The sequence below is a fragment of the Mirounga leonina genome, unplaced genomic scaffold (genome assembly GCF_011800145.1).
Source record: "Mirounga leonina isolate KUSES-001 unplaced genomic scaffold, KU_Mleo_1.0 Mir_201, whole genome shotgun sequence".
NCBI lineage: Eukaryota > Metazoa > Chordata > Mammalia > Carnivora > Phocidae > Mirounga > Mirounga leonina.
This window is the reverse complement of record NW_023270504.1, coordinates 7,308,098-7,331,319: the sequence shown is the minus strand read 5'-3', so window position 1 is coordinate 7,331,319 and position 23,222 is coordinate 7,308,098. Positions and strand designations below refer to the sequence as shown.

General features: G+C 41.2%; 1 protein-coding gene across 6 annotated transcripts in view; it reads left to right on the top strand.

Annotated features, from left to right (window-relative positions):
• The first annotated feature begins 1,901 nt into the window (after positions 1-1,901).
• ARNTL2 (aryl hydrocarbon receptor nuclear translocator like 2) overlaps positions 1,902-23,222 on the top strand; it is a 104,009-nt gene continuing 82,688 nt past the window's right edge. For 4 of the 6 annotated variants that reach the window (XM_035028012.1, XM_035028017.1, XM_035028015.1 and 1 more), the window contains exon 1: positions 1,904-2,134. In XM_035028012.1, the coding sequence (XP_034883903.1) occupies positions 2,104-2,134 (31 nt within the window). In that variant the 5' untranslated portion in view covers positions 1,904-2,103. Of the gene's footprint in view, positions 2,135-23,222 lie in introns of all 6 variants that reach the window. The other 2 variants (XM_035028014.1, XM_035028013.1) reach the window with 2 other exon arrangements.

The window sequence follows — 23,222 nt, the reverse complement described above, 5'->3', positions numbered from 1 at the left end:
AAACTAAATTACATTGTTGTAATCCCAGCAGGAGTTTGACAAGTATAGGAATTTATAGTTTTGAGGCAGTGGATACTAATTCCAGCACTGTTCTTGCCTGAGTACTTGGCAGTGAGGCAAAATTAGCAAACTAAGGTCACCCTGGGATTAGCAATGATTCCCGAAGAGCTACACTGTCCCTGGGCTTTTGGTGAGAAAAGGACATTGACCAGAAGGAAATAGATCATATGTTCTGCAAGTTATGTCTCAAATCACTTCTGTTACATTTTGCTCAAGGAGAAAATATTAGAAAATCACTGCCTGTAAATGAGAGATTACCTTCCTATCCATCTCACAAGATACTGGTTTTCTATCTCTTTTTTATCCTATGAGGCATAATATAACTACTCTTTAAAAAAAAAAAAAAAGTCCTAGAAAGGAAAGCTCCAGAGCATAAAGAAAAAGTAGCAAGTAGGATTTAAACTTGAACGTTAAGGGGGAAGGCATGTTAAGCTATGAGAGTGACTTGCCCCCAGAGAACCCTGTGGCCTCTTCTCCTTGAGCATTATTACTTCCTCCTATCATACTAAGGTTCTGGATTCCTTTTCTTTGGCTTTCAGGCTCGAATGGAAGTGAATCATCATTTCTAAGAAATGAGGACTGCAATGATTCACCAGCAAGCTTATTGGATACCATGGTATGAACGTCTAAGAAGATCTGGCTTTTACAGTCTGGCCTCTCCCATCCACTGAGTGATCCCGGCCCCAGTACTCATCTCTGAGCCTCTATACATATATACATAGTCTGTACTGTACATTTGAACCAGGGTGCTGCTTCACCAGGAAGGTGACATTTAACACATGCCCAGGTCTTTCAATGCCTCCCCACTTGGTAAAACATCCCCAAACAGTGCACATTTATCTGGAAAGCCAGGTTTGGACATATTCAGGGAAACCAACGCCCGATTTAAGACTATCTGCCAGGCTTTCTGTGGACCTTTTATTTTTGAGCTGCCAGCGGAAGTTGATGGTGGATTTCAGGTAGAGCTCCCAGTCAAAGCTGGGATTGAGATGTTTCAAGAATGGTTTTGATGAGGGAAGTGCGTTGGTGTGCTTTACTGAGGGCAGCCACAGTTCTTAGCACCTCCTTCCACCTCCAGCAGGTAAAATCCCTGTCCCCACTTCAGAGGGCAGCAGTTTCCCCTGGTCATGCTTACTTCTGCCCGGGAACGCTGTCCCAATCCCCTTGCCCAGGTTTGGCCCGAAGTAGCCCCCAGAACACATATGCAGCTAGTTAAGACGCTATAATGAAGTCATGGTAGGAAAATTAATAGATTTAGGCGAGTTGATGCAAAGCTTTAGTGTTCTCTCTGCTGCTCCTTTCGTCCACTACTTTCCTCTACTAGACAAACTGTGAGCAAGGAACGGGTCTAGGGACCAGTGGGCGGGGAGAGAAGCAGCTTATTCCGCACAGGATGGAGGGCTGTCAAATGATCCCCAGAGCGTCTTGCTTCTGGATTTACCCAACCTTGCAGGAGCCAAAACCGCTTTCTCAGTGACCCCCCTCTCTGGCACTTCGCACCCTTGTCTCTGCCCCGAAGCCCTTCCCTCGCCCTTCTGTGTACCAGTGAAGTTTCTCTTCCAGCTTCCCCTCCCCCCCAGCCCCCACCCTGCAGTGATCTCCATTCATCCTTTACCTTTCCTCCCAAGGGAAACTACTCCAACCCTCAGAACACCCACACAACGAATCCTTAAAGTGATCGTGGAAGCCTGTTTTTAAAAGCCGGTTTCCAGAAAGGCTCCAGGTGCTGCCTCGCCAGCCTCTCAGCGCTGCGCCTCCAGCCGCAGGGGTCGGGGGCGGTGCCGCCGTGACTCCGCCCCGCGCCGGGTCCCTGTCTCCGGCTGGGAGCCCAAGGCAGGCCGGTCCCAGGCCGCCGGCCGGGCTGCGAGTCGGCGCCGGCTGAGCGCCCAGGGGCCGCGGGGGTGGCCCCCCAGACGCGCGGCACAGCTCCCCGGGCGCCCGCGTCCCCACTCCGGGGCCGCCGCCCGGGCCGGCGCAGGGCGGGCCCGGAGCTCTAGATGCCGCCAGTCCCGGGGCTGCGGCGCCGGCCGGGTGGTTCCTGCGATGGCGGCGGAAGAGGAGGCTGCGGCGAGAGGTGAGGCTGCGGGCGGGCGGCTCCAGGTGGGGCAGCGGCGTCGCACACGCGGGAGCACCCCGGGCCGGGCTGGGGGCGAGCGGCCCGCGCGGCGACGCCAGGAGGGCACAGTGGGCGGAGGGCTTGCCCCCTCGGCCCCCGGCACCTGCTCCGCTTGGCTCCCGGACCAGTGTCGTCGCTTGGGGGCACAGGTGCTGCGCGGCACCCCTCCCGTCCTCCCGGGGAGTGGGAGGTGGGGAGTGCCCGTGCTCGCCGCCGGCTTTCGCGTTGCCCGCAGCCTCATTTCTTGGTCCCGGCTGGACCTTTAGGCGAAGGTGAGCTGGCGAGGGACCAGCACCTCATAATGGCGAGCAGCCTCCCTCGGCCGACCACCGGGATCCCACTTCGTCGTCTGCAGGGACTGTTGCGTGGACTTCTTAGATTTCCTCTTTTGTATGAAGCAGTTGTCATCAGCCATTGAAGGGACTCGGGTTCTGCGAGCCTGTGGCCTCTGTACTGGAAACACTCAATTCTCCGTAACCCGTTTCCCAAACTGCCCGGTCGTGGGGCGGGCAGGCGGGCAGGGAGCGCGTGGAGGCAGGTCCCCCGCACCTCTTGCTCGAAAACCACAGACCGCACCGCAGCAGCCGTCCGTGAGGGAGAGGCGGCTCTCGTCTTTACCGTTACTGCGTTAGGAAAGCCATCAGTGGAATGTTTGTTTTCTATTTTAGTGCAGTTTTTTGTGAATTGAGTTGGAAGCGTGCTATTTCTTGTTCCTCTCTCTAGTATACACTGGCAACATTCCGTGGTCTCTTCCATGGGACTAGTCGCAATTATGGGACGGTTATAAAATATCTGTTAAGTCAAAAGGGAGCAGGAAAAAAGACATAACTAAAGGCAGACTGGCAGAATTTCAGGGAAGCAGTTGATTAAATCCGCACTTGCCTTTTGGAATAGGGTGATGAGTTTTGATTCTTCTCTGAAATACAGCAATGAGAAGAGGTGCTTTTGAAAAAATCTAATACAGTTATGGGAACTTGGATCATGGGGAGGTTTCCAACATTCTATCATTTGAGTATGTGCGGTTTTTCTAGATGATATAAAGATGAGAGTAAGCACTGTTTTGCAAAGAGAAGGCAGTATGTATGGTGTTAAGCTCAGTCATGTCACTGGGGTTATTTACCCTTAGCCTTAGTTTCTTCATCTGTAAATGGGGATAATTATAGTATCTGTCTTATAGGATTGTTAGGATTAAACGAGATATAAACGCATTTAAGTACATATAAAGTGCTTAGCCCAGTACTTGAGAAATAGCAAGTCCTCCATAAACATTAGTTTAACACAATTATTATTTTTTAAGATTTTATTTATTTATTTATTTGACAGAGAGAGACACAGCCAGAGAGGGAACACAAGCAGGGGGAGTGGGAGAGGGAGAAGTAGGCCTCCCGCTGAGCAAGGAGCCCAATGCGGGGCTTGATCCCAGGACCCCAGGACCATGACCTGAGCTGAAGGCAGACGCTTAATGACTGAGCCACCCAGGTGCCCCGCTTAATACAATTATTAATTTGCAGCTCCCATTTGCTTTGTGAAGTTAATGAGTCTTATCTGGTTTTTTAAAATGTTATCCCACACAAGTCAAAATTGGCCAAACTAAAAGAATAGTTGGACTGTACTGAAAAAAGAGAAACATGAAAATGCATCTTATTCATTCAGAGTGGCTTTCACCACATAAGCCTTATGGACTTATAAGTTTTCAAACAAATGGTTTATTGCTATTTAGCTGACGACCAAATGTGCAGTTGGGAATGATTAAAATTAATCCTTCTTAGGTAAGACTAGCAAAGTTTCAGTGGGGGCTGGGAGGGCAGGCATTTCTTGAGGTCCTATTACGTACCAAGCATTTCATAAGGGATACCTTCCTTAGTGTCACAACAGCCCTGTGATGTAGATGGTGTTATCTCCATTTTGCAGATAAGATGAGAAAACAGGCTGGCCCACAGTTCACAGCCAGAGTGCCAAAACTGAAGTTAACATCTGTGGCTACGGGCCATGCAGCTTTTCTTCCTTTCCTGCCTCACTAGGTGGCGCTAATGAGCAACGCGCGCACCTTCAGACACCCTCTTTAGCTAAAAAGGGTGAAAAAAATATGGTTACAAGTTCCCCCATCCCTGCAGGGAAAAACACAACAAAACAGGTCTCTATATCACAATCCATGGCCATGTTTTCCTTACACAAAATTCCTGAGGATTTCTTTTCCCTAGGCAGTTTGACATTGAGACCCTGGTAATAATACAAATCTAAAAGTGGTGGTGGGGAGAAACCCCCCTCCGCCATGGTGGTTACACAGCTGAAAATAACTTCAGGGCTGATTGTGAGGATAGCCACCAAAAATCAGCTGGTGCCTTACATAATTGCCTGCTCAATTTTTTGACAGGCTTATGGTAAACACCAAGATTGAGCAAGCTGCCAAGTGACTGGGCGTCCTGGTAAATGGTTCCAGAATCCTTGGAGTCAGGGAGAGGGCAGTCTTGCAGGAGCAGCGCATTTTCAAGACGGACTGCCAGAGATGGTGGGGCAGCTTTCTCACGTTCCCGGTTCCTCGCCGTGGCGTGTTTTCACCTGGGAGGTTATCAGACCACTCTTTCTGAGCTGGAGTTGTAGTTCTGCAATTATAGTGGCTTAAATTCATTTTTATGACTCAGAAATAAAAAATCATGTGCCAATCAACTTTGCATAAGCTACCGCTCCTGGCCTGGATCCTTAGGCAAAGTCTCAGCCTGAGATGCATTACTCACCATAAACCAGGATGGACTAAAACTGCTTTTCACATGTTGGGGAAGGCAGTGGGGGGTGGGGAAGCGGAGTGAGAGGAATGGAGAGAATGGGGAGAGGAAAGAGGGAGAAGAGGGGTGGAGTAAAGAGAGAAGAGGGGAGAGAGGGTAAAGGAGTAAGATGGAAGGAAGGTAGAAAGTGAGGGAAAGATGGGGAGACGAGGAAGGGTGTAGAGGGGAGGGGAAGGAAAATGAGAGGGGGCAAGGCAAGGAGTTGGTGGGGGGAGAAGAGTTGAGTGGGGAAGGGGAAAGAGGCGGGATGGAGGTGGGAGAAGGGTGGGAGGGTAGGGACTGCCAGCCCATCAGAGTTGACTCCAGGAGAAAAGAAAAAGTAACTTAATGTTTAAAATATGTAGGGAGGGACATCTGGGCGGCATGGTTGGTTAAGCATCTGACTCTTGATTTTGGCTCAGGTTATGATCTCAGGGGCCTGAGATTGAGCTCCACGTGGGGCTCCATGCTCAGTGGGGAGTCTGCTTGAGATTCTCTCTCTCTCTCTCAAAATAAGTAAATAAGTAAAATAAAATATATAGGGAAAGCCAAAATATTAGCATAGTAAACAGTCATTTCATTTTACTTTTTTCCTTGTGGCAAGACTCCCTAGTTCTAAAAAGCATGATCTCTTTCTGTGCTGTGAACATTGATTATTGCATCCTTTTGAAATCTCTCCCTTTACATAGTGTTCAGGAACTCATAAATAAGGTAATAACATCTCATTCTAGTAGCCCTGATTTCAGTCGTCCCATTTAGTTGAAGACCTTCAGTTTTCCACCGTGACAGCTGAGTGACGCAGGTGCCTGGGATCTGGGTCATGAGTCAGGATAAGGACCATCATCAGCATTATCGGGGACTCAGTGACCAGGTGCCCTAAAGGAGACCGGTGTACCTGAGACATCTGCCTGCTCTGTGAGACAGTGATTTCCTGTCCTGGTTTCTGCAGCTCTCCTCCCTGGAGTGGCTCTCCTCACCCCCAAATCCCAGCCCTTCTATACCCTGCCGGCCTCACCCAGTGCCTCCCTCCTTCCCAGTGGCAGGAGGCTGTGAGAACTTAATTTAAACTCTTATTGGTGCTGGTACTACAGGTGGAAGATATTCTCTGCAGTAGCTTGTAGTATTTCTGGATATTTACTGATAATTTATGAAGCACTTAGCTGTGTACCTCCCGCCACCCCCCCCCCTCATTTTCTTCTCTTACTTAGGTGAAGTCACATTTACTGGTCCCTCACACATACTATTTAAATTATATCATTTTAGGCTATAATATCTGACCTACCCCCAATTTTTAAATTTAAAATATTTTAAGGGGTGCCTGGGTGGCTCAGTCAGTTCAGCATCTTACTCTTGATTTCGGCTCAGGTCGTGATCTCAGGGCCGTGAGATCCAGCCTTGCATGGGGCTCCACACTGGGTATGGAGCCGCTTAAGATTCTCTCTCTCCCTCTCCTTCTGCCCCTCCCCCCTAATTTTTAAAAAATTTTCTTAAAATATTTAAATCAGTCCAGTTATATAATATTAAAACTAATTTGAAAATACTTGAATGTTGTCTGGCATGATAGAAAATTTGTCATTTATCCAAGTACATTATTGGTATTTTGTTTCTCTAGTCTTTAAAGTTTAAATCTCTAAATAATATCTTTACAGAGAGATAAAAACAAAAGCTGGAGGAAAAGGAAATATGGAGAGAATCACCCTTCTAGTCAACATGGTTTGCATTACAGGATATTTATTATTGAAGGTCAAGATTATTGCCATAAAACAGTAATTGCTAATGTATTCAAAATGTTTTACTTATAAAGAAAGTGCTTTACTTATAATATTTTTTTAAGTAGATAAGAAATACACTTTACCGGATGTTCCAAATATATCACAGGGAAAATGAAGAATCATCCACTGGCTCTCTCTCTCCATTTTGTCTCCCTTATATGTCCTATAGTCTGTTATGTGAGGGAATCTGCCTTTCCCCATATTTTTTTTTAATTTAATTTTATTATGTTACGTTATGTTAGTCACATACAGTACCTCATTAGTTTTTGATGTAGTGTTCCATGATTCATTGTTTTCCCCATATGTTTTAAACTTTGCTGCCTCCAGGCATTGCTCAGGCTATTGGCTGCTCCTGGAAGGATCCTGCCCTCCCTCCAGATACGCATGTGGAAGTCTTATGTCCTCTTGAAGGCTGAGCTCAGGTGTCACTGTGTTTTTATTTGCCTGTGGGGAAGGAGATCTGGTGTATAGGGAAATGAGCATGAGCTTTGGAACCAGGCCATTGGGAATGTGACCACCAGTTTCATTATTTACTAGCCATGTGACCTTGGCCAAATTATTTAACTGCTCTGAGCCCCAATTTCCTTGTCTGTAAAATGGGAGTAAAAAATGCCTAACTTGGAGGGTTATGTGGGAATTAAATGAGATGATTAACAACCAGTTTAGTGAAATCTGACCTACAACAGATGATTTCCCCCCTTGTTTTCATGCATCCTTCCCAGAATCTCCCCTCCCCCAAAGGAAATGCTTCTTCCCTTCTGTTTTTACACTGTGTGTGTGTGTGTGTGTGTGCGTGTGCGCCTATTAAAACACTTGGCCTGCTTGCCACAAGTTATTTAGGTAGATTTCTTAGTTCCATTCCCATCCTAGGAGAGCAGGGTTGATTCTTACTCATCTCTACAAACTCCCAACTCCTTGTACCTATTAAATGCCTAATGAAGGTTTGTTGATTTTAAATGAATGATTGGTCTAAGGTGTGGACAGAGCTGGTTCATTCATAAACTATCCATTAAATACACACTACGGTACTAAGCAAAGAGAGATGGAGAAATGGATACAGCCAGAAAAAAGATTGAAGAGCTCATAAATAGGCAAAAAGCAGTTAAAATATGTGTAAGACAAGATAGAACCTAGTAAGATCTATAGTTTAACTGCTAGGAGTGAGCCTCCCCACCCAAAGTTGGCAGAAATTATATCTAGTTCATGGGGCAGGGACTCACTTTCAGAGAAGGTACCAACTTTAGTATCGATGCGTAGAGAACTCTTGGGGAGGCAGCGAAGAAGATGGTCTTTGAGGACAGAGCACAGGCACGGATATGGAAAGCCATCAGTGACGTGCTTGGAAGAACTGGTGGTCGTATTTTTTTGGCTTTGGATAGGAAAAATGGAGAAGGAATTGACCGGTGAAGTTGCATTGTTAGTGTTGGGGGGGGGCTTCCCCTCCCAGGCCTCTGGTGCAGCACAGACAGTGGACCCAGAAAACCCACAGTATACAGGCAGTGATTTGCCTGCTCTCCAAAAGGAAAGATCCATGCATCTTCCTTTTGGCCCTCAGTCAGCAACAGAGCTTCTATGTCACCTTGAAAGACTAATTGTGGCATATTTCTAATCAGATAAAAAAAAAAAAAAGCACAAGTCCCGGTTCCTGCCAGGTGGTTGGCTCTTAGGTCTTAGCCTTTACTGTAAATCCTTTGGACCACTTCTTTCTCTCTCTCATCTTTTCTTCCCTGAAAAAGCAGCTGCTTCTGTCTTTAGATCCATTTCACAGTCATCTGAAAAGCATCGTAAGTACTGTTTCATTTATTCTCATTACAGCCTGTTGGGAAGCAGGTCTCTAGACTCCTAATGGCCTTTCCTACATTGTTCCACTGTCCCCATCACTGATATACCCTCGGGAGGGATGTGTGCTCAGGGTGTGCTCTCAGACGCTTCCCTGCAGTTCCGTGGGACCAAGCGGAAAAATACCCTCAGCCTTGACTTCCAACATAAACACTTAGTGAAGGTTTGTGAACCAAAAGGAATCTAGTGCCCAGCACATCTGAACATGCTGCTAATGTGAAGAGAGCACTCATGGAAACACCCATGTGTGATAACCTCACAAGGCGTTCTTATTTTGATTCAGATACAGTGCGGACGATCTCGGGTTTAGAAGATACTTAAAAGCAGAAGCTCTAGGGGCACCTGGGTGGCTCGGTTGGGCATCTGCCTTCTGCTCAGGTCGTGATCCTGGGGTCCTGGGATCAAGACCCCCACTGGGCTCTTTGCGGAGACCCTGCTTCTCCCTCTGCCTCTCTCTCTCTCTGTCTCTCATGAATAAATAAATAAGATCTTAAAAAAATGTATTAAAGCAGAAGCTCTATATACATTAAAGTACCTCTTCACCTTTTTTCCTTAGGAGAGGAGAATGTAGAAAGAATGGACAATTGCTGAGCTCGGACAGTTCCAAAGCCATGTGTATTTTACAGAAACACAGATTTTAAAAGATCAATACATAGTAGATAGAATTGAAATTGAACACTTTATAAAGTAGATATTGATATCTAAATGAATACATGATTGTGAAGATTAATACTTGTTTTGTCAAAGATGTAGAGAAAATATTGAAATGTTGAACACAGTTTCCACCTCTGCATGTATTTCTTCCCAGCTCCCTGGCTGGAGCATTGGATGTCCTGAGTTACGAGGTAGCTCAGATAGGCTGTGTTTGCAATGCCAGGGAGACCAACCATATTGCTCTAAGAGGCCATCCCTTCTGTAAGATTTATCCAGACAACCACACTCACCTAGAAAAAAAAAAACAGACCAAACCCAATTTTCCATGCATCCTGCTGCTGATGGCTTCTTAGGACAATTCTCCTTTTCTTTAGTTTTCAGCCTGAGTTCAACTAGCCCTTTTGGCTCATCAGTTTCTTTCAACAATAATCATAGCTACGTCTGGGATGTGTGTTTGGTTGTAAGCAAAGCAACCTGGACTTGGGGGGAGGGGGTTCAAATTCACACTTCAAATTGTAGAAGGCATCGAGGACAAATTATCTATCAAGAGGTTTAAAAATAACCATTTAGTAGCTCTTTGTCTAGGAAGAGCCCGGAAGCAGCTTTAGCTTCTGATCATCATTGTAACAATGACGTGTGAGGCCTAGATGGTGTTAACGTCACCAATGTCACTTTGGGTTTTATTGCTTTTAAAACTATCATGTTTCAGTTTGTAGAACTTGAACAGTTTGCCTGTTGCAGTGTAATGCTTTCCCCTCTCCCCCACTTTGAAAGGGTCTTTTTCTAGAACAGTCACCATTCAGTGAAAAGATACACAAATATTTTTGTGAACTCTGATGATTATTTTTCTCTCAGTTAAACTGAAGGTGTCTCATTTTGTTAAGGCTTTAGTTGTCAGGAACCATTGTATCTTTAAAAAAAAAATTATCCACATTTATTAACAAATTTTAAATAGTTGACATACTATATTATGCAAGTTTCAGGGATACAACATAGTGAATCAGTTGACAATTATATACATTACAAAACATTCACCATGATGGGCGCTTCTCTCATACAAAGTTATTATAGTTATTATCAACTATATTCCCTATGCTGTACTTCTCATCCCCATGACTTATTTATTTTCTAGCTGGAACTTTGTACCTCTTAATCTCCTTCACATATTTCACGTGTTCCCCCCTTGTCCCTCCCTTCTGGAAACCACCGGTTTGTTCTGTGTATTTATGAGTCTGTTTTGTTGTTGTTTGTTGTTCATTTGATTTTTAGATTCTCCATGTGAGTGAAATCATATGGTATTTGTCTTTCTCTAATTTATTTCATTTAGCCTAATAAGTGACTAATAAGGACTTTCTAGGTCCTTCCATGTTGTTGTGAATGGCAAGATTTCATTCTTTTTTATGGTTGAGTAATATTCCATTGTTGTGTATATATACCACATCTTCTGTACTCATTCATCCATTGATGGACACTTAGGCTGCCTCCATATCTTGGCTATTATAAATAATGCTGCAATAAACATCGTGATGCATATATACTTTCAAATTACAGTTGATACTTGAACAACATGGGTTTGAATTGTGATGGTCCACTTATACACAGATTTCTTTTAAAAGATTTTATTTATTTGAGAATGAGAGAGCACACAAGTCGGGGGAGAGGGAGAAGCAGGCTTCCCACTGAGCAGGGAGCCCAAAGCGGGGCTCGATCCCAGGACCCTGGGATCATGACCTGAGCTGAAGGCAGACGCTTAACCAACTGAGCCATCCAGGAGTCCATATACAGATTTTTTTTTTTTAATATGTATAAATACAGTACAGTACTGTAAATGTATTTTCTCGTGATTTTCTTAACATTTTCTTTTCTCCAGCTGACTTTATTGTAAGAATACAGTATATGATACATATAACATACAAAATATGTGTTAATCTGGTATGTAGATTATTGGTAAGGTTTCCAGTCAACGGTAGGTTGTTAGTAGTTGTCATTGTGGAGTCAAAAGTTATATGTGGATTTTTGACTGTGCAGGTGGCCAAGCCCCTAACCACTGTGTTGTTCAAGGGTCAACTGTAGTGTTTTCATTTTCTGGGTAAATACCCAGAAGTGGAATTAATGGATTGTATGGTAGTCTTATTTTTTGAGGAACCTCCATACTGTTTTCCCTAGTGGCTGTACCAATTACGTCCCCACCAAGAGTGCACAAGGGTTCCCTTTGCTCCACATCTTTGTCGACACTTGCTATTTCTTGTCTTTTTGATACTAGCTGTTCTGACTGGTGTGAAGGTGATATTTCATTCTGGTTTTAGTTTGCACTTCCCTAATGATTAGTGAACATCTTTTCATATGTATTAGTCATCTGTATGTCTTTGGAAAAATGTCTATTTGGGTCCTCTGCCCATTTTTAAAATCAGATTATTTATTTTGTTGGTGTTGAGCTGTATAAGTTCTTTATAAATTTTGGGTATTAACCCCGCATTGGATATATCATTTGCAGATATCTTCTTTTGTTCAGAAGGCTGTCCTTCATTTTGTTGATATTTTTTTTTTTTTCTGTGTAAAACCTTTTTAGTTTGATGTAGTCCTGATAGTTTATTTTTGCTTTTGTTTCCCATCCATGGGGAGACAGATCCAGAAAAATGTTGCTAAGGCTGACATCCAAAGGTTTACTGCCTGTGTTTTCTTCTATGAGCTTTATGGTTTCAGGTCTCACATGTAGGTGTTTAATCTATTTTGAGTTTATTATTTTTCTTTTTTTTGATTAGTGTATGAAAGTGATCCAGTTTCATTCTTTTGCATGTAGCTGTCCAGTTTACTCAACACTGCTTATTTAAAAAACTGTGTTTTTTTCATTGTATATTCTTGCTTCCTTTGCCATAGATTAGTTGACCATATAAACCTGGACTTATTTCTGGGCTGTCTGTCCTATTCCTTTGACCTATGTCCGTTTTTGTGCTGGTACCATACTGTTTTGATTACTATAGCTTTGTAGTATATCTTGAAAACTGGAGTTGTGTTAAGCCTTCAGTTTTGTTTTGCTTAAGATTCCTTTGGCTATTCAGGGTCTTCTGTGGTTCTACACAAATTTTAGCACTATTTGGTCTAGTTCTATGAAAAATGCTGTTGGTATTTTGATAGGAATTGCATTGAATCTGTAGATTGCCTTGGGTAGTATAGACATTTCAACAACATTAATTCTTCCGATCCATGAGAATGGTATAGACCTAAAGTATAGGTTTTTCATATCCTTGGTTACATTTATTCCTAGGTATTTTATTTATTTATTTACTTTGATGCAGTGAGAAATGTGATTGTTCTCTTAATTTCTCTTTCTGCTAGTTTGTTATTAGGGTATAAAAATGAACCAGATTTCTGTGTATTAATTTTGTATCCTGAAACTTTACTGATTTTATTAGTTCTAACAGTTTTTTGGTGGAGTCTTTAGGGTTTCCTATATGTAGAATCATCTCCTCTGCAAATAATGACAGTTTATTTCTTCCTTACCGATTTGGATGTTTTTTATTCCTTTTCTTTGATTGCTGTGGCTAGGACTTCCAGTATTGTGTTGAATAAAAGTGGTGAGAGTGGACATCCTTGTGTTGTTCCTGATCTTAGAGGAAAAGCTTTTAGCTTTTTACCATTAAGTATGATGTTAACTGTGGGTTTGCCATATGAGGACTTTATTATATTGAGGTATGTTCCCTCTATAACAACTTTTTTGAGAGTTTTTTCTTATGGATCGTGTTGGATTTTGTCAAATGATTTTTCTGTATCTATTGAGATGATCATATAGTTTTTATTCTTAATTGTTAATGTAGTATATCATGTTGATTTGTAGACATTAAACCATCCTTGCATCCCTGGAATAAATCCCATTTGATCATGGTGAATGATCCTTTTAATGTATTCTTAAATTTGGTTTGCTAATATTTTGTTGAGAATTTTTACATCTATGTTCATCAGAGATATTGGTCTGTACTTTTTTGTTATAGTGTCTTTTTCTAGCTTTAGTATCAAGGTATTGCTGGCTTTGTAGAATAAATTTAGAAGCATTCCTTCCTCTTTAATTTTTTAGAATAGTTTGAGACAGGTATTGACTTTTTTATTTTTTAAAGATTTTATTTACTTTATTTGAGAGAGAGAGTATGAGCTGGGGGAGGGGAGGTGAGAGAAAGAATCTCAAGAAGACTCTGTGCTGAGCACAGAGACTGATGCAGGGCTCGATCTCACGACCCTGAGATCATGACCTAAGCCGAAAGCAACAGTTGGAGGCTTAACCAGCTGAGCCACCCAGGCACCTCTCTATTTTAAATGTTTGGTAGAATCCACCTGTGAAGAAATTGGATCCTGGACTTTTGTTTCTTGGGGGTTTTTTTGTGTGTGTTTTTTTTTTTTTTTAATTGATTCCATTTCATTACGAGTAATCAATCTGTTCAGCTTTTCTCTTTCTTCCTGATTCAGTTTTACAAGATTGTGTGTTTCTAGGAATTTATTCATTTCTTTTAGGGTGTCTAATTTGTTGGCATACAATTTCTCATAGTAGTCTCTCATAATTGTGTGTTTTTCTGTGGTGTCAGTTTTACCTCTCCTCTTTTCTGATTTTATTTGAGCCCTGTTTTTTTCTTGATGAGTCTGGATAGATGGTTATCAATTTTCAAAGAACCAACTCTTGGTTTCATTGATCTTTTTTATTGTTGTTTTTAGGGTTTTTCCCCCCCTATTTCATATTTTCTGCTCCAATCTTTACTGTTTCCTTCCTTCTACTACTTTGGACTTTTTCTTTTTTCTAGTTCCAGTAGGTATAAGGTTAGATTGTTTGAGTTTTTTCTTATTTCTTAAGGTTAAGTCTGTATTGCTCTGAACTTCCCTCTTAGAACTGCTTTTGCTGCATCCCAAAGATTTTGAATCATTTTGTTTCTATTTTCATTTGTCTCCATGTGTTTTTGTTTGTTTGTTTGTTTTTTACTTTCCTCTTTGATTTCTTCATTGACCCATTGGTTGTTTAGTAACATGTTTAGCCTTCGCATGTATGTGTTTTTTTATAGTTTTGTTTTCTTGTAATTGATTTCTAGTTTTATAACATTGTAGTCAGAAAAGGTGCTTGGTATGATTTCAGTTTTCTTAAATTTATTAACCCCTGTTTTGTGGCCTAATGTATGATCTGTCCTGGAGAATATTCCTTGTGTACTTGGAAAAGTATATTCTGCTTTTTTTGGATGGGATGTTCTGTATATATCTGTTAAGCCCATCTGATCTAATGTATCATTCAAAGCCACTGTTTGCTTATTGTTTTTCTGTCTGGATGATTTCTCCATTGATGTAAGTGGAGTGGTAAAGTCCCCTACTATTATGTATTTTTGTCAGTTTTTCCCTTTATGTCTGTTGATATTTACCTTATATATTTAGGTGCTCCTATGTTAGGTACATAGATATTTACGATTGTTCTATCCTCATGTTGGATCAATCCCTTTATAACTATGTAATGCTTCCTTTTGGTCTTTTGTTACAGTCTTTCTTTTTAAGTGTATTTTGTCTGATGTAAGTAAGTATTGCTATCCTGTTTCCCGTTTCCAGTTGCATGGAACATTTTCTTCCATCCCTTCATTTTTAGTCTTTATATGTGTCTTAAATCTAAAGTGAGTCTCTTGTAGGTGGCATCTAGATGGGTCTTTTTTCACCCCATTCATTCACCCTGTGTTTTTTGATTGAAGCATTTATTCCATTTACATTGAAAGTAATTATTGAGAGATTTGTACTTGTTACCATTTTGTTAATTGTTTCTTGGTTGTTTTTGTAGTTCTATGTTCCTTTCTTCTTTTCTTTCTCTCTTCACTTGTGACTTGATGACTTTAGTGTTTAGTATCCTGCAACTTTACTGAATTTGTTTATTACTTCCTGTAGTATTTTGGTGGAGTCTTTAGGATTTTCATTGTATAGTATCATGTGTCTGCAAATAGTGACAGTTTACCTTCTTCCTTACCAATATAGATGCTGCTTCTTTCCTTTTTTTTTTTTTCTTTGTCCAATTGCTGTGGCTAGGACTTTCAGTCCTATGCTGAATAGAAGTGGTGAGAGTGGACATCCTTGTCTTGTTCCTGACCTTAGGGGAAAGTGTTACACTTTTTTTTTTCCCCATTAATTTTTTTGTGTATCTGTTATAGGATTGTGGTTTGTGGTTGCCATGAGGTTCCTCTCTAACATCCTATGTATATAGTAGTCTATAGTAAATTGGTCACTTAAGTTTGAACACATTCTAAAAACACTACATTTATTTAAAAAAAAAATTTTTTTAATTTTAAGTAAACTTTACAGCACACATGGGGCTCATAAAGCTACCATCCATCCCATTATATTACTGTTAAAATATCATTGACTGTATTCTTTATACTCTGCTTTTTATTTCTGTGACTTACTCATTCCATATCTGGAAGCCTGTATCTCCCTCTCTCCTTCACCCATTTTGCCCAACCCCCTGCCCCCCTCTTAAGTTCATTCTCTGTATTTGTTTCTGATTCTGCTATTTGTTTATTCATTTTTTCCTTAGATTTCATTTATGAGTGGAATCATATGGTATTTGTCTTTCTCAGTATGACTTATTTTGCTTAGCATTATACCTTCTAAGTCCATCCATGTTGTCTCCAGTGGCATGATCCATCCTTTTTTATGGCTGTGCAGTATTCCATTGTAGATATATACTACATTTTCCTTATCCATTCATCTATTAATGCATACTTAGGTTGCTTGCATGTCTTGGTTATTGTAAATAATGCTGCAATAAACATAGGGGTGCAGATATCTTTTTTAGTTAGTGTTTTCATGTTCCCTAGGTAAATACCCAGTAGTGGAATTATTGGATCATACGTTATTTATATTTTTAATTTTTGGAGGAACCTCCATACTGTTTTCCATAGTAGCTGCACCAGTTTGCTTTCCCACCAACAATGCATGAGGGCTCCTTTTTATCTGCATCCTTGCCAACACTTACTATTTCTTGTATTTTTGATTTTTGCCATTCTGACAGGTGTGAGGTGATACCTCATTATGGTTTTGATTTGCATTTCCCTGTTGACTAGTGATATTGAGTATCTTTTCATGTGTCTGTTGGCCATCTGTATGTCTTCTTTGAAAAAATGTCTATTCAGGTCCTCTGTCCATTTTTTAATTGGATTGTTTGGGTTTTTTGGTGTTCAGTTATATAAATTTTTTATATATTTTGGACATTAACCCTCATTAGATATATCATTTGCAAATATCTTTTCCTATTCAGTAGGTTGTCTTTTAGTTCTGTTGATTATTTTTTGCTGTGAAGAAGCTTTTTATTTTGATGTAGTCCCAATAGTTTATTTTTGCTTTTGTTTCCTTTGCCTTAGGAGACACATGTAGAAAAATGTTGCTATGGCTGATGTCAGGGAAATTACTGCCCGTGTTCTCTTGTAGGATTTTTATGGCTTCAGATCTCATGTTCAAGTCTTTAATACATTTTGAGTTTATTCTTTTTTATGGTGTTGGTAAATCGTCCAGTTTCTTTCTTTTACGTGTAGCTGTCCAGTTTTCCCAGCACCATTTATTGAAAAGACTCTCTTTTCCCCATTGTGTATTCTTGCCTCCTTTGTCATAGATTGACCATATAAATGTCAGTTTATATCTGGTATCTCTTTCTGTTCTATTGATCTGTGTGTCTATTTTTGTGTCAGTACCATGCTGTTTTGATAACTACAGCTTTGTAGTATATCTTGAAATCTAGAATTGTAATATCTCCAGCTTCATTATTCTTTCTCAGGATTGTTTGACTATTTGGGTCTTTTGTGTTTCCATATAAATTTTAGTATTATTTGTTCTAGTTTTGTGAAAAATGCTGTTGGTATTTTGATAGAGATTGAATTGAATCTGTAGATTTCTTTGGGTAATATGGACATTTTGACAGTATTAAGTCTTTAAATCCATGAGCATGAAATATCTTTCCATTTGTTTTATCTTCCCCTGTGTTTCTTTCATGCATGTTTTATAGTTATTTGAGTACAGGTCTTTCACCTCCTTGGTTAAGTTTATTCCTAGGTATTTTATTCTTTTGTGGTGCAATTGTAAATGGTGTTTTTTTAAAATTTCTCTTTCTGTAACTTTGTTGTTACTGTATAAAAATGCAATCAGTTTCTGGGTATTAACTTTGTATCCTGCAACTTTACTGAATTTGTTTATTACTTTCTGTAGTATTTTGGTGGAGTCTTTAGGATTTTCATTGTATAGTATCATGTGTCTGCAAATAGTGACAGTTTACCTTCTTCCTTACCAATATAGATGCTGCTTCTTTCTTTTTTTTTTTTTTTTTCTTTGTCCAATTGCTGTGGCTAGGACTTTCAGTCCTATGCTGAATAAAAGTGGTGAGAGTGGACATCCTTGTCTTGTTCCTGACCTTAGGGGAAAGCTCTGTTTTTCACCATTGAGGATGATGTTAGCTATGGATGTGTCATTTATGGCCTTTTTTAATGTTTAGTATGTTCCCTCTAACCCCATTTTGTTTAGAGTTTTTATCATGAATGGGTGTTGAATCTTGTCAAATGCTTTTCCTGAATCTATTGAGATAATATGATTTTTATCCCTTGTTTTGTTGATGTGGTGTATTATGTTGATTTGTGAATATTAAACCATTCTTGCGGGCGCCTGGGTGGCTCAGTCAGTTAAGCGACTGCCTTCGGCTCAGGTCATGATCCTGGAGTCCCAGGATCGAGTCCCGCATTGGGCTCCCTGCTCGGCAGGGAGTCTGCTTCTCCCTCTGACCCTCCCCCCTCTCATGAGCTCTCTCTCTCTCTCATTCTGTCTCAAATAAATAAAATCTTAAAAAAAAAAAAAACAAAACATTCTTGCGTCCTGAGAATAAATCCTACCTGATGGTGGTGAATGATTTTTTTAATGTGGTTTGCTAATATTTTGTAGAGAATTTTTGCAACTATGTTCATCAGAGATATTGGCCTATAGTTTGTTTTTTTTTTTCTCTGATGTCTTTGTCTGGCTTTGGTATCAGGGTAATGCTGACCTTGTAGAATATACTTGGAAGTTTTCCTTCCTCTTCTATTTCTTGGAATGGTTTGAAGAGAATAGGTATTAACTCTTCTTTAAATGTCTGGTAGAATTCACCTGTCAAACCATCCGGTCCTGGACTTTTATTTTTTGGTAGTTTTGTTTATCAGTTCAATTTCATTACTTATAATAGGTCTGTTTAGATTTTCTGTTTCTTCTGGTTCAGTTTTGCAAGATTGTATGTTTCTAGGAATTTATCTATTTCTTGTAGGATGTCCAGTTTGTTGATATGTAATTTTACATATTCTCTTATAATCCTTTGTGTTTCTGTGGTGTCAATTGTTACTTCTCCTTTCTTGTTTCTGATTTTATTTGAGTCCTTTGTCTTTTTTTCTTGTTGAGTCCAGGTAAGGGTTTGTCTCTTTTGTTTATCTTTTCAAAGAATCAGCTCTTGGTTTCAATGATTTTTTTTTTCTTCGTTTCTTTTTTTTTAGTTTTTACCTCATTTATTTCTGCTCTGATCTTTATTTCCTTTCTTCTACTCACCTTGGGTTTGGTTTGTTCTTTTTTTTTATCCTAGTCCCTTTAAGTATAAGGTTAGATTGTTTATTTGAGTTTTTTGGGTTTTGTTGTTTGTTTGTTTCATTCTTTTGCATGTAGCTGTCCAGCTTTCCGAACACCATTTGTCGAAGAGACTGTCTTTTTCCTATTGCATATTTTCTCCTTTGTCGAACATTAACTGACCATATAATCATGGGTTTATTTCCGGGGTCCCTCTTCTGTCCTGTTGATCTATGTGTCTATTTTTGTGCCAATACCATACTGTTTTGATTACTATAGCTTTGTAGTATAACCTGAAATCTGGAGCTGCTCTTTTAAACCATTGCTTTTTACAGAAAGAATAAAGAAAAAATAATAATAAAAGAAAAATGGAGCGGAGAGAATATTCCCACAATTCTTCAGCCCTTTTAAACTGCTGCTTTTTTTCCATGTTCCAGTACCAGTGGGCTGGTGTGGGCTTGCAGATCCTTGGCTTCCTGAGGTCACAAGCTTTCTGTGATGATCTGACCCACCAGTTATGGCGTTGTGACCCACTAATTATGGCATCTGAAACTTCGCCTTATGATGTCCGGATCCTGCTCTGGTTTGAGCTTTTAAGGTAGAGAGGGGCAGAGTGTTCCCACAGCTCCTCAGCGCTTTTAAGCCTGGCTTCTTTTTCTGTGCCCCAGCATGACTAGGGCTGGTGTGGGCTTGTGGACTCTAGGCTCACTAAAGTTGCAGGCTCACAAAGATGACCAGACTCACCCATTTTGGCATCCGGATCCTACTCCAGTCTAGGTTTTTAAGGTGGGGTGAGAGCATCAGCTGTGCCCTTCTCCAGGCTCTCTAGTCTGGAGAGTGTTCTGCAGCTCTTCTGTCTATGGGAGGAGGTGAGCTCAGGATCCTCCTACTCCACCATCTTCCTTAAACTGCAACCATTGTGTCTTTCATAGGTTCTGTGTGGCATCTGTCATACCAAATCATGCTTGATTAATATTAAGCATGTACCATGTTTTCTGTTTACTCATAAACTGCAAGAATTATGTTTTCCCATGTGTAACAATGATGTGGGTGTAGACCATCCAAATCTAAGTATGTTTTTGTGCTTTTTGGAAAAACATGCTGATGTTCAAAATGCTAAACCCTGTATTCTTTTTATGCATGAGGATCAATCTGGTCTGGAACAAGTTAGGGGACTTTCCTGTTTCGATGTGGAACTGAAATTCTGATGAACCTTTGTTTCTTGCTTTTGCCTATACCTGGATTAGGTTATAATGCCTATGAAATGTTGGCCTTTTCCGGAATGGTCCTAGTCAGGGAAGCATTCTTCAGTGCTATATCACTCTGACCATATTCTGCATCACAACTGAGTGGTTTTCCATGACTCCAATTTCCTCATAGTCATAATGGGTGTTTCTTCTACCCCTTGGCTCCATTTCAAAAGTTTAGCATAGTCTGGTCTCCAGAGCTTTAACCTTTTAACCTCTCCTTCAATTCCTGCTAGACATTTGGATGTGTTGCCATTTCTGTGAAGCTCTGATGTCCAAAACTGAACCTCTTCTGTTGGGAGGGAATGTGAATTAGTGACCTACTCTTGGCTTTGAGAGGATCTGAACTCTTTTACCTAATTATTGTGTGATCTTTGGCACGTGTATCAGTTTGGGTTCAACCAGAGGAACAGAACTAGTAGGAGATGTGTATATTAAGAGGTTTATTGCAAGGAATTGGCTTATGTAACCGTGAGGGCAGACTGGGCAAGACGAGAATCCACAGGCCAGGCTGTGAGGAAAGGCCGGCTAGAACTCTCAGACACAGGCTGAAGCAGCTGTCCATAGGTGGAGTGTCTTTGTCTTCTTCGGAGAAGCCTTAGCTCTGTTTTTAAGGTCTTTCAACTGATTAAGTCAGACCCACCCAGATTATCTAGAATAATCTCCCTTATTAAGGTCAACTGATTATGGCCTTTGGACTTGAATCACATCTGCTAAATACCTTCCTGGCAACACTTAGTGTTTGAGTAACTGAGGACTGTAGCCTAGCCAAGTTGACACAGCAAGAAGACCCATCACAGCAAGTTACTTCACTTCTCTAAGCCTGTTTCCTCATCTGCTAAACCACCACTGGAGGTTTGTTGTGGGGATCGTATAAGATAAGGTAGGCAAAGGCTACGGTGCCTTGCACTTAAGGGTTCAGTAAAGGATTATTCTATTTGTTGTGCTGGTGCAGTATGTGTGTGTGGGGGGGGTAACAGTGGTGGTGGCTGTGGTCTCACCTACAAAAGTGCCTTAATCCCCATTTTTGTCACTTTCCTGATCATTCTGCTTCATTGCGGTGGTTGGCTTCCTAACTGGTATTCCTCCCCAAATTTCTTCTCGTCCATCTTCATTTTTTTCCCTCAAGGCTGTAATGGAAGCTTAAAGTAGCTCAGTACTCTCCATCTCTGAAACAAATCTTAACTGAAATCCAGACACACTATGTTCAATGCTTTCCTCAATGTATCCATCAACACTACAACACCCTTTTCCAGAAAGCCCCCACCTCCTTGCTGAAAGCTAGTGGAATAGAGGACTGCCTTCTCCAGTGGCATCAAAATTCATTCTAGTATATTCTTTTTTTTTTTTTTTAATTTCTGTAGTAATTGAGAGTGGATGTGCATGAGAACTGTTTCTCTGTAAGAGGCTGTTGTATTTACTTCTTTTTCTTTCATTTAAACTGCAGTATAACACATGGCTGGGCAAATAATTGCACACCCTGAGTCTCACTGTCCTCTGCTGTCTGGTGAGTGGCTTGGACAAGGTGATTTCCTTTGTTCCGTTTGCCTCCTCTTAATCTTTTATTGTAAATTAAGAAAACCAGAGATCTTTTTAGGATTTTCTCCAAAAACTTTATACTAATTTTTAAGATCAAAAGCGGTTTGTTTTTTCCAGATCAAAACAGATACATAACAGGCAACACTTAAATATAGTTGAATCAAGTAATAAAAATTCACCTGGGAAAATCTTTCACATCCCCACTCCATCAATAAGAAACAATGTGTGGGGGCGCCTGGGTGGCCTCAGTCACTTAAACATCCGGCTCTTGGTTTCGGCTTCGGTCATGATCTCGGGGTTGTGAGATGGAGCCCTGCATCAGGCTCTGGGCTTGGTTTGGAGTCTGCTTGAGATTCTCTTTCCATCGCCCTCTGCCCCTCTCCCCTTTCTCTCTCTCTGTCAAAAAAACAAAAAACAAAAAACCAATGTGTGAACAAATGAATGCAGCTAGGAACTGTTATAGTCTATAGGAATGACATCTTTGGCATTGAATGTCACACAGGCAAACGAATGGGCCATATTCCTCACGGCTTAACATGAGCCAGGCTGGATCTGGTTTCCTGTGGGAGGGGCCAGGGATTTCCCAGGCTTGCTCAGAGCAAAGGCATTCCAGAGCACATATGAGGTAGGATATGGATTTGTTTATATTACAGTGTGTACTAAAAAGAGCCTTAAAATGAGCAGGTGCCCTGGGCCTCATGCACAGTGTATACTGAGGCTCCCCATATCTGGTTCTGAGGGCACAGCGTTCAGAGTGGAACACAAACCAGTTGTATGGGTGTGAATGGGAGAGAGATAGGAAGTTTATGGCTTCCAAACCCTAGAATGAACTCAAAAACCTGTTCTCCGGTTTGTAGCACAACCAGGTAGAAAGGACATGGTAGGAAAGAGCTAGTGTATTCCCCTCAGCTGTGGTCCTATCATGTCCTGCATATCATCCCAACAGTACATATTCATCAAGCTACTTCGAAGGAGACATTCTGCCGTGATATTGACCCAAAAGACTGCTCCTTCATGGAACCTAAAATCTAACAGGTCCTTCTGTGTATCCTGGAGTTCTACCAGGTATTAACCCAAGGCTGGAGTGCTGTTGGCGATGTGGTAAAATGGAGGGGAAGGACAAAATTGGGGAAAGGCATCATTTAGGCATATCAGTGAATAAAAGCTAGTGCACAACCTTGAGGCGACGAGGAATGTGGCCCGCTCACTTGCCTATGTGACATTTAATGCCGACAATGTTATTCCTTTAGACTATAACAGTTCCCAAGTGTTTTTTTGTTTTGTTTTTAGGGCGAGATGGGGGGAGGGGCTGAGGGAGAGGGAAAGAATCTTAAGCACACTGGCATGGAGCCTGACGTGGGGCTCAATCTTATGATCCTGAGATCATGAGCTGAAATCAAGAGTTGGGCACTTAACTGACTGGGCCACCCAGACACCCCCCCAGCCCCCCAAGTTCATTTAAGATGTGAAGCCCAATGTGATTCATGCAACCTGAATAACCTAACCCCTGAGGCTCTCTGACACCGTGCATTGTTCACAGTCTTACTCCCAGAGTGCTTTCCCCAACCCAGTTAACTCAGTTTTCCTGTCTGCTGAGTGATTCTCTGAGTCCATTCTAACCATTCAGAGCTCTTCCCTAGTGTCAACATTTTGCTTTCCG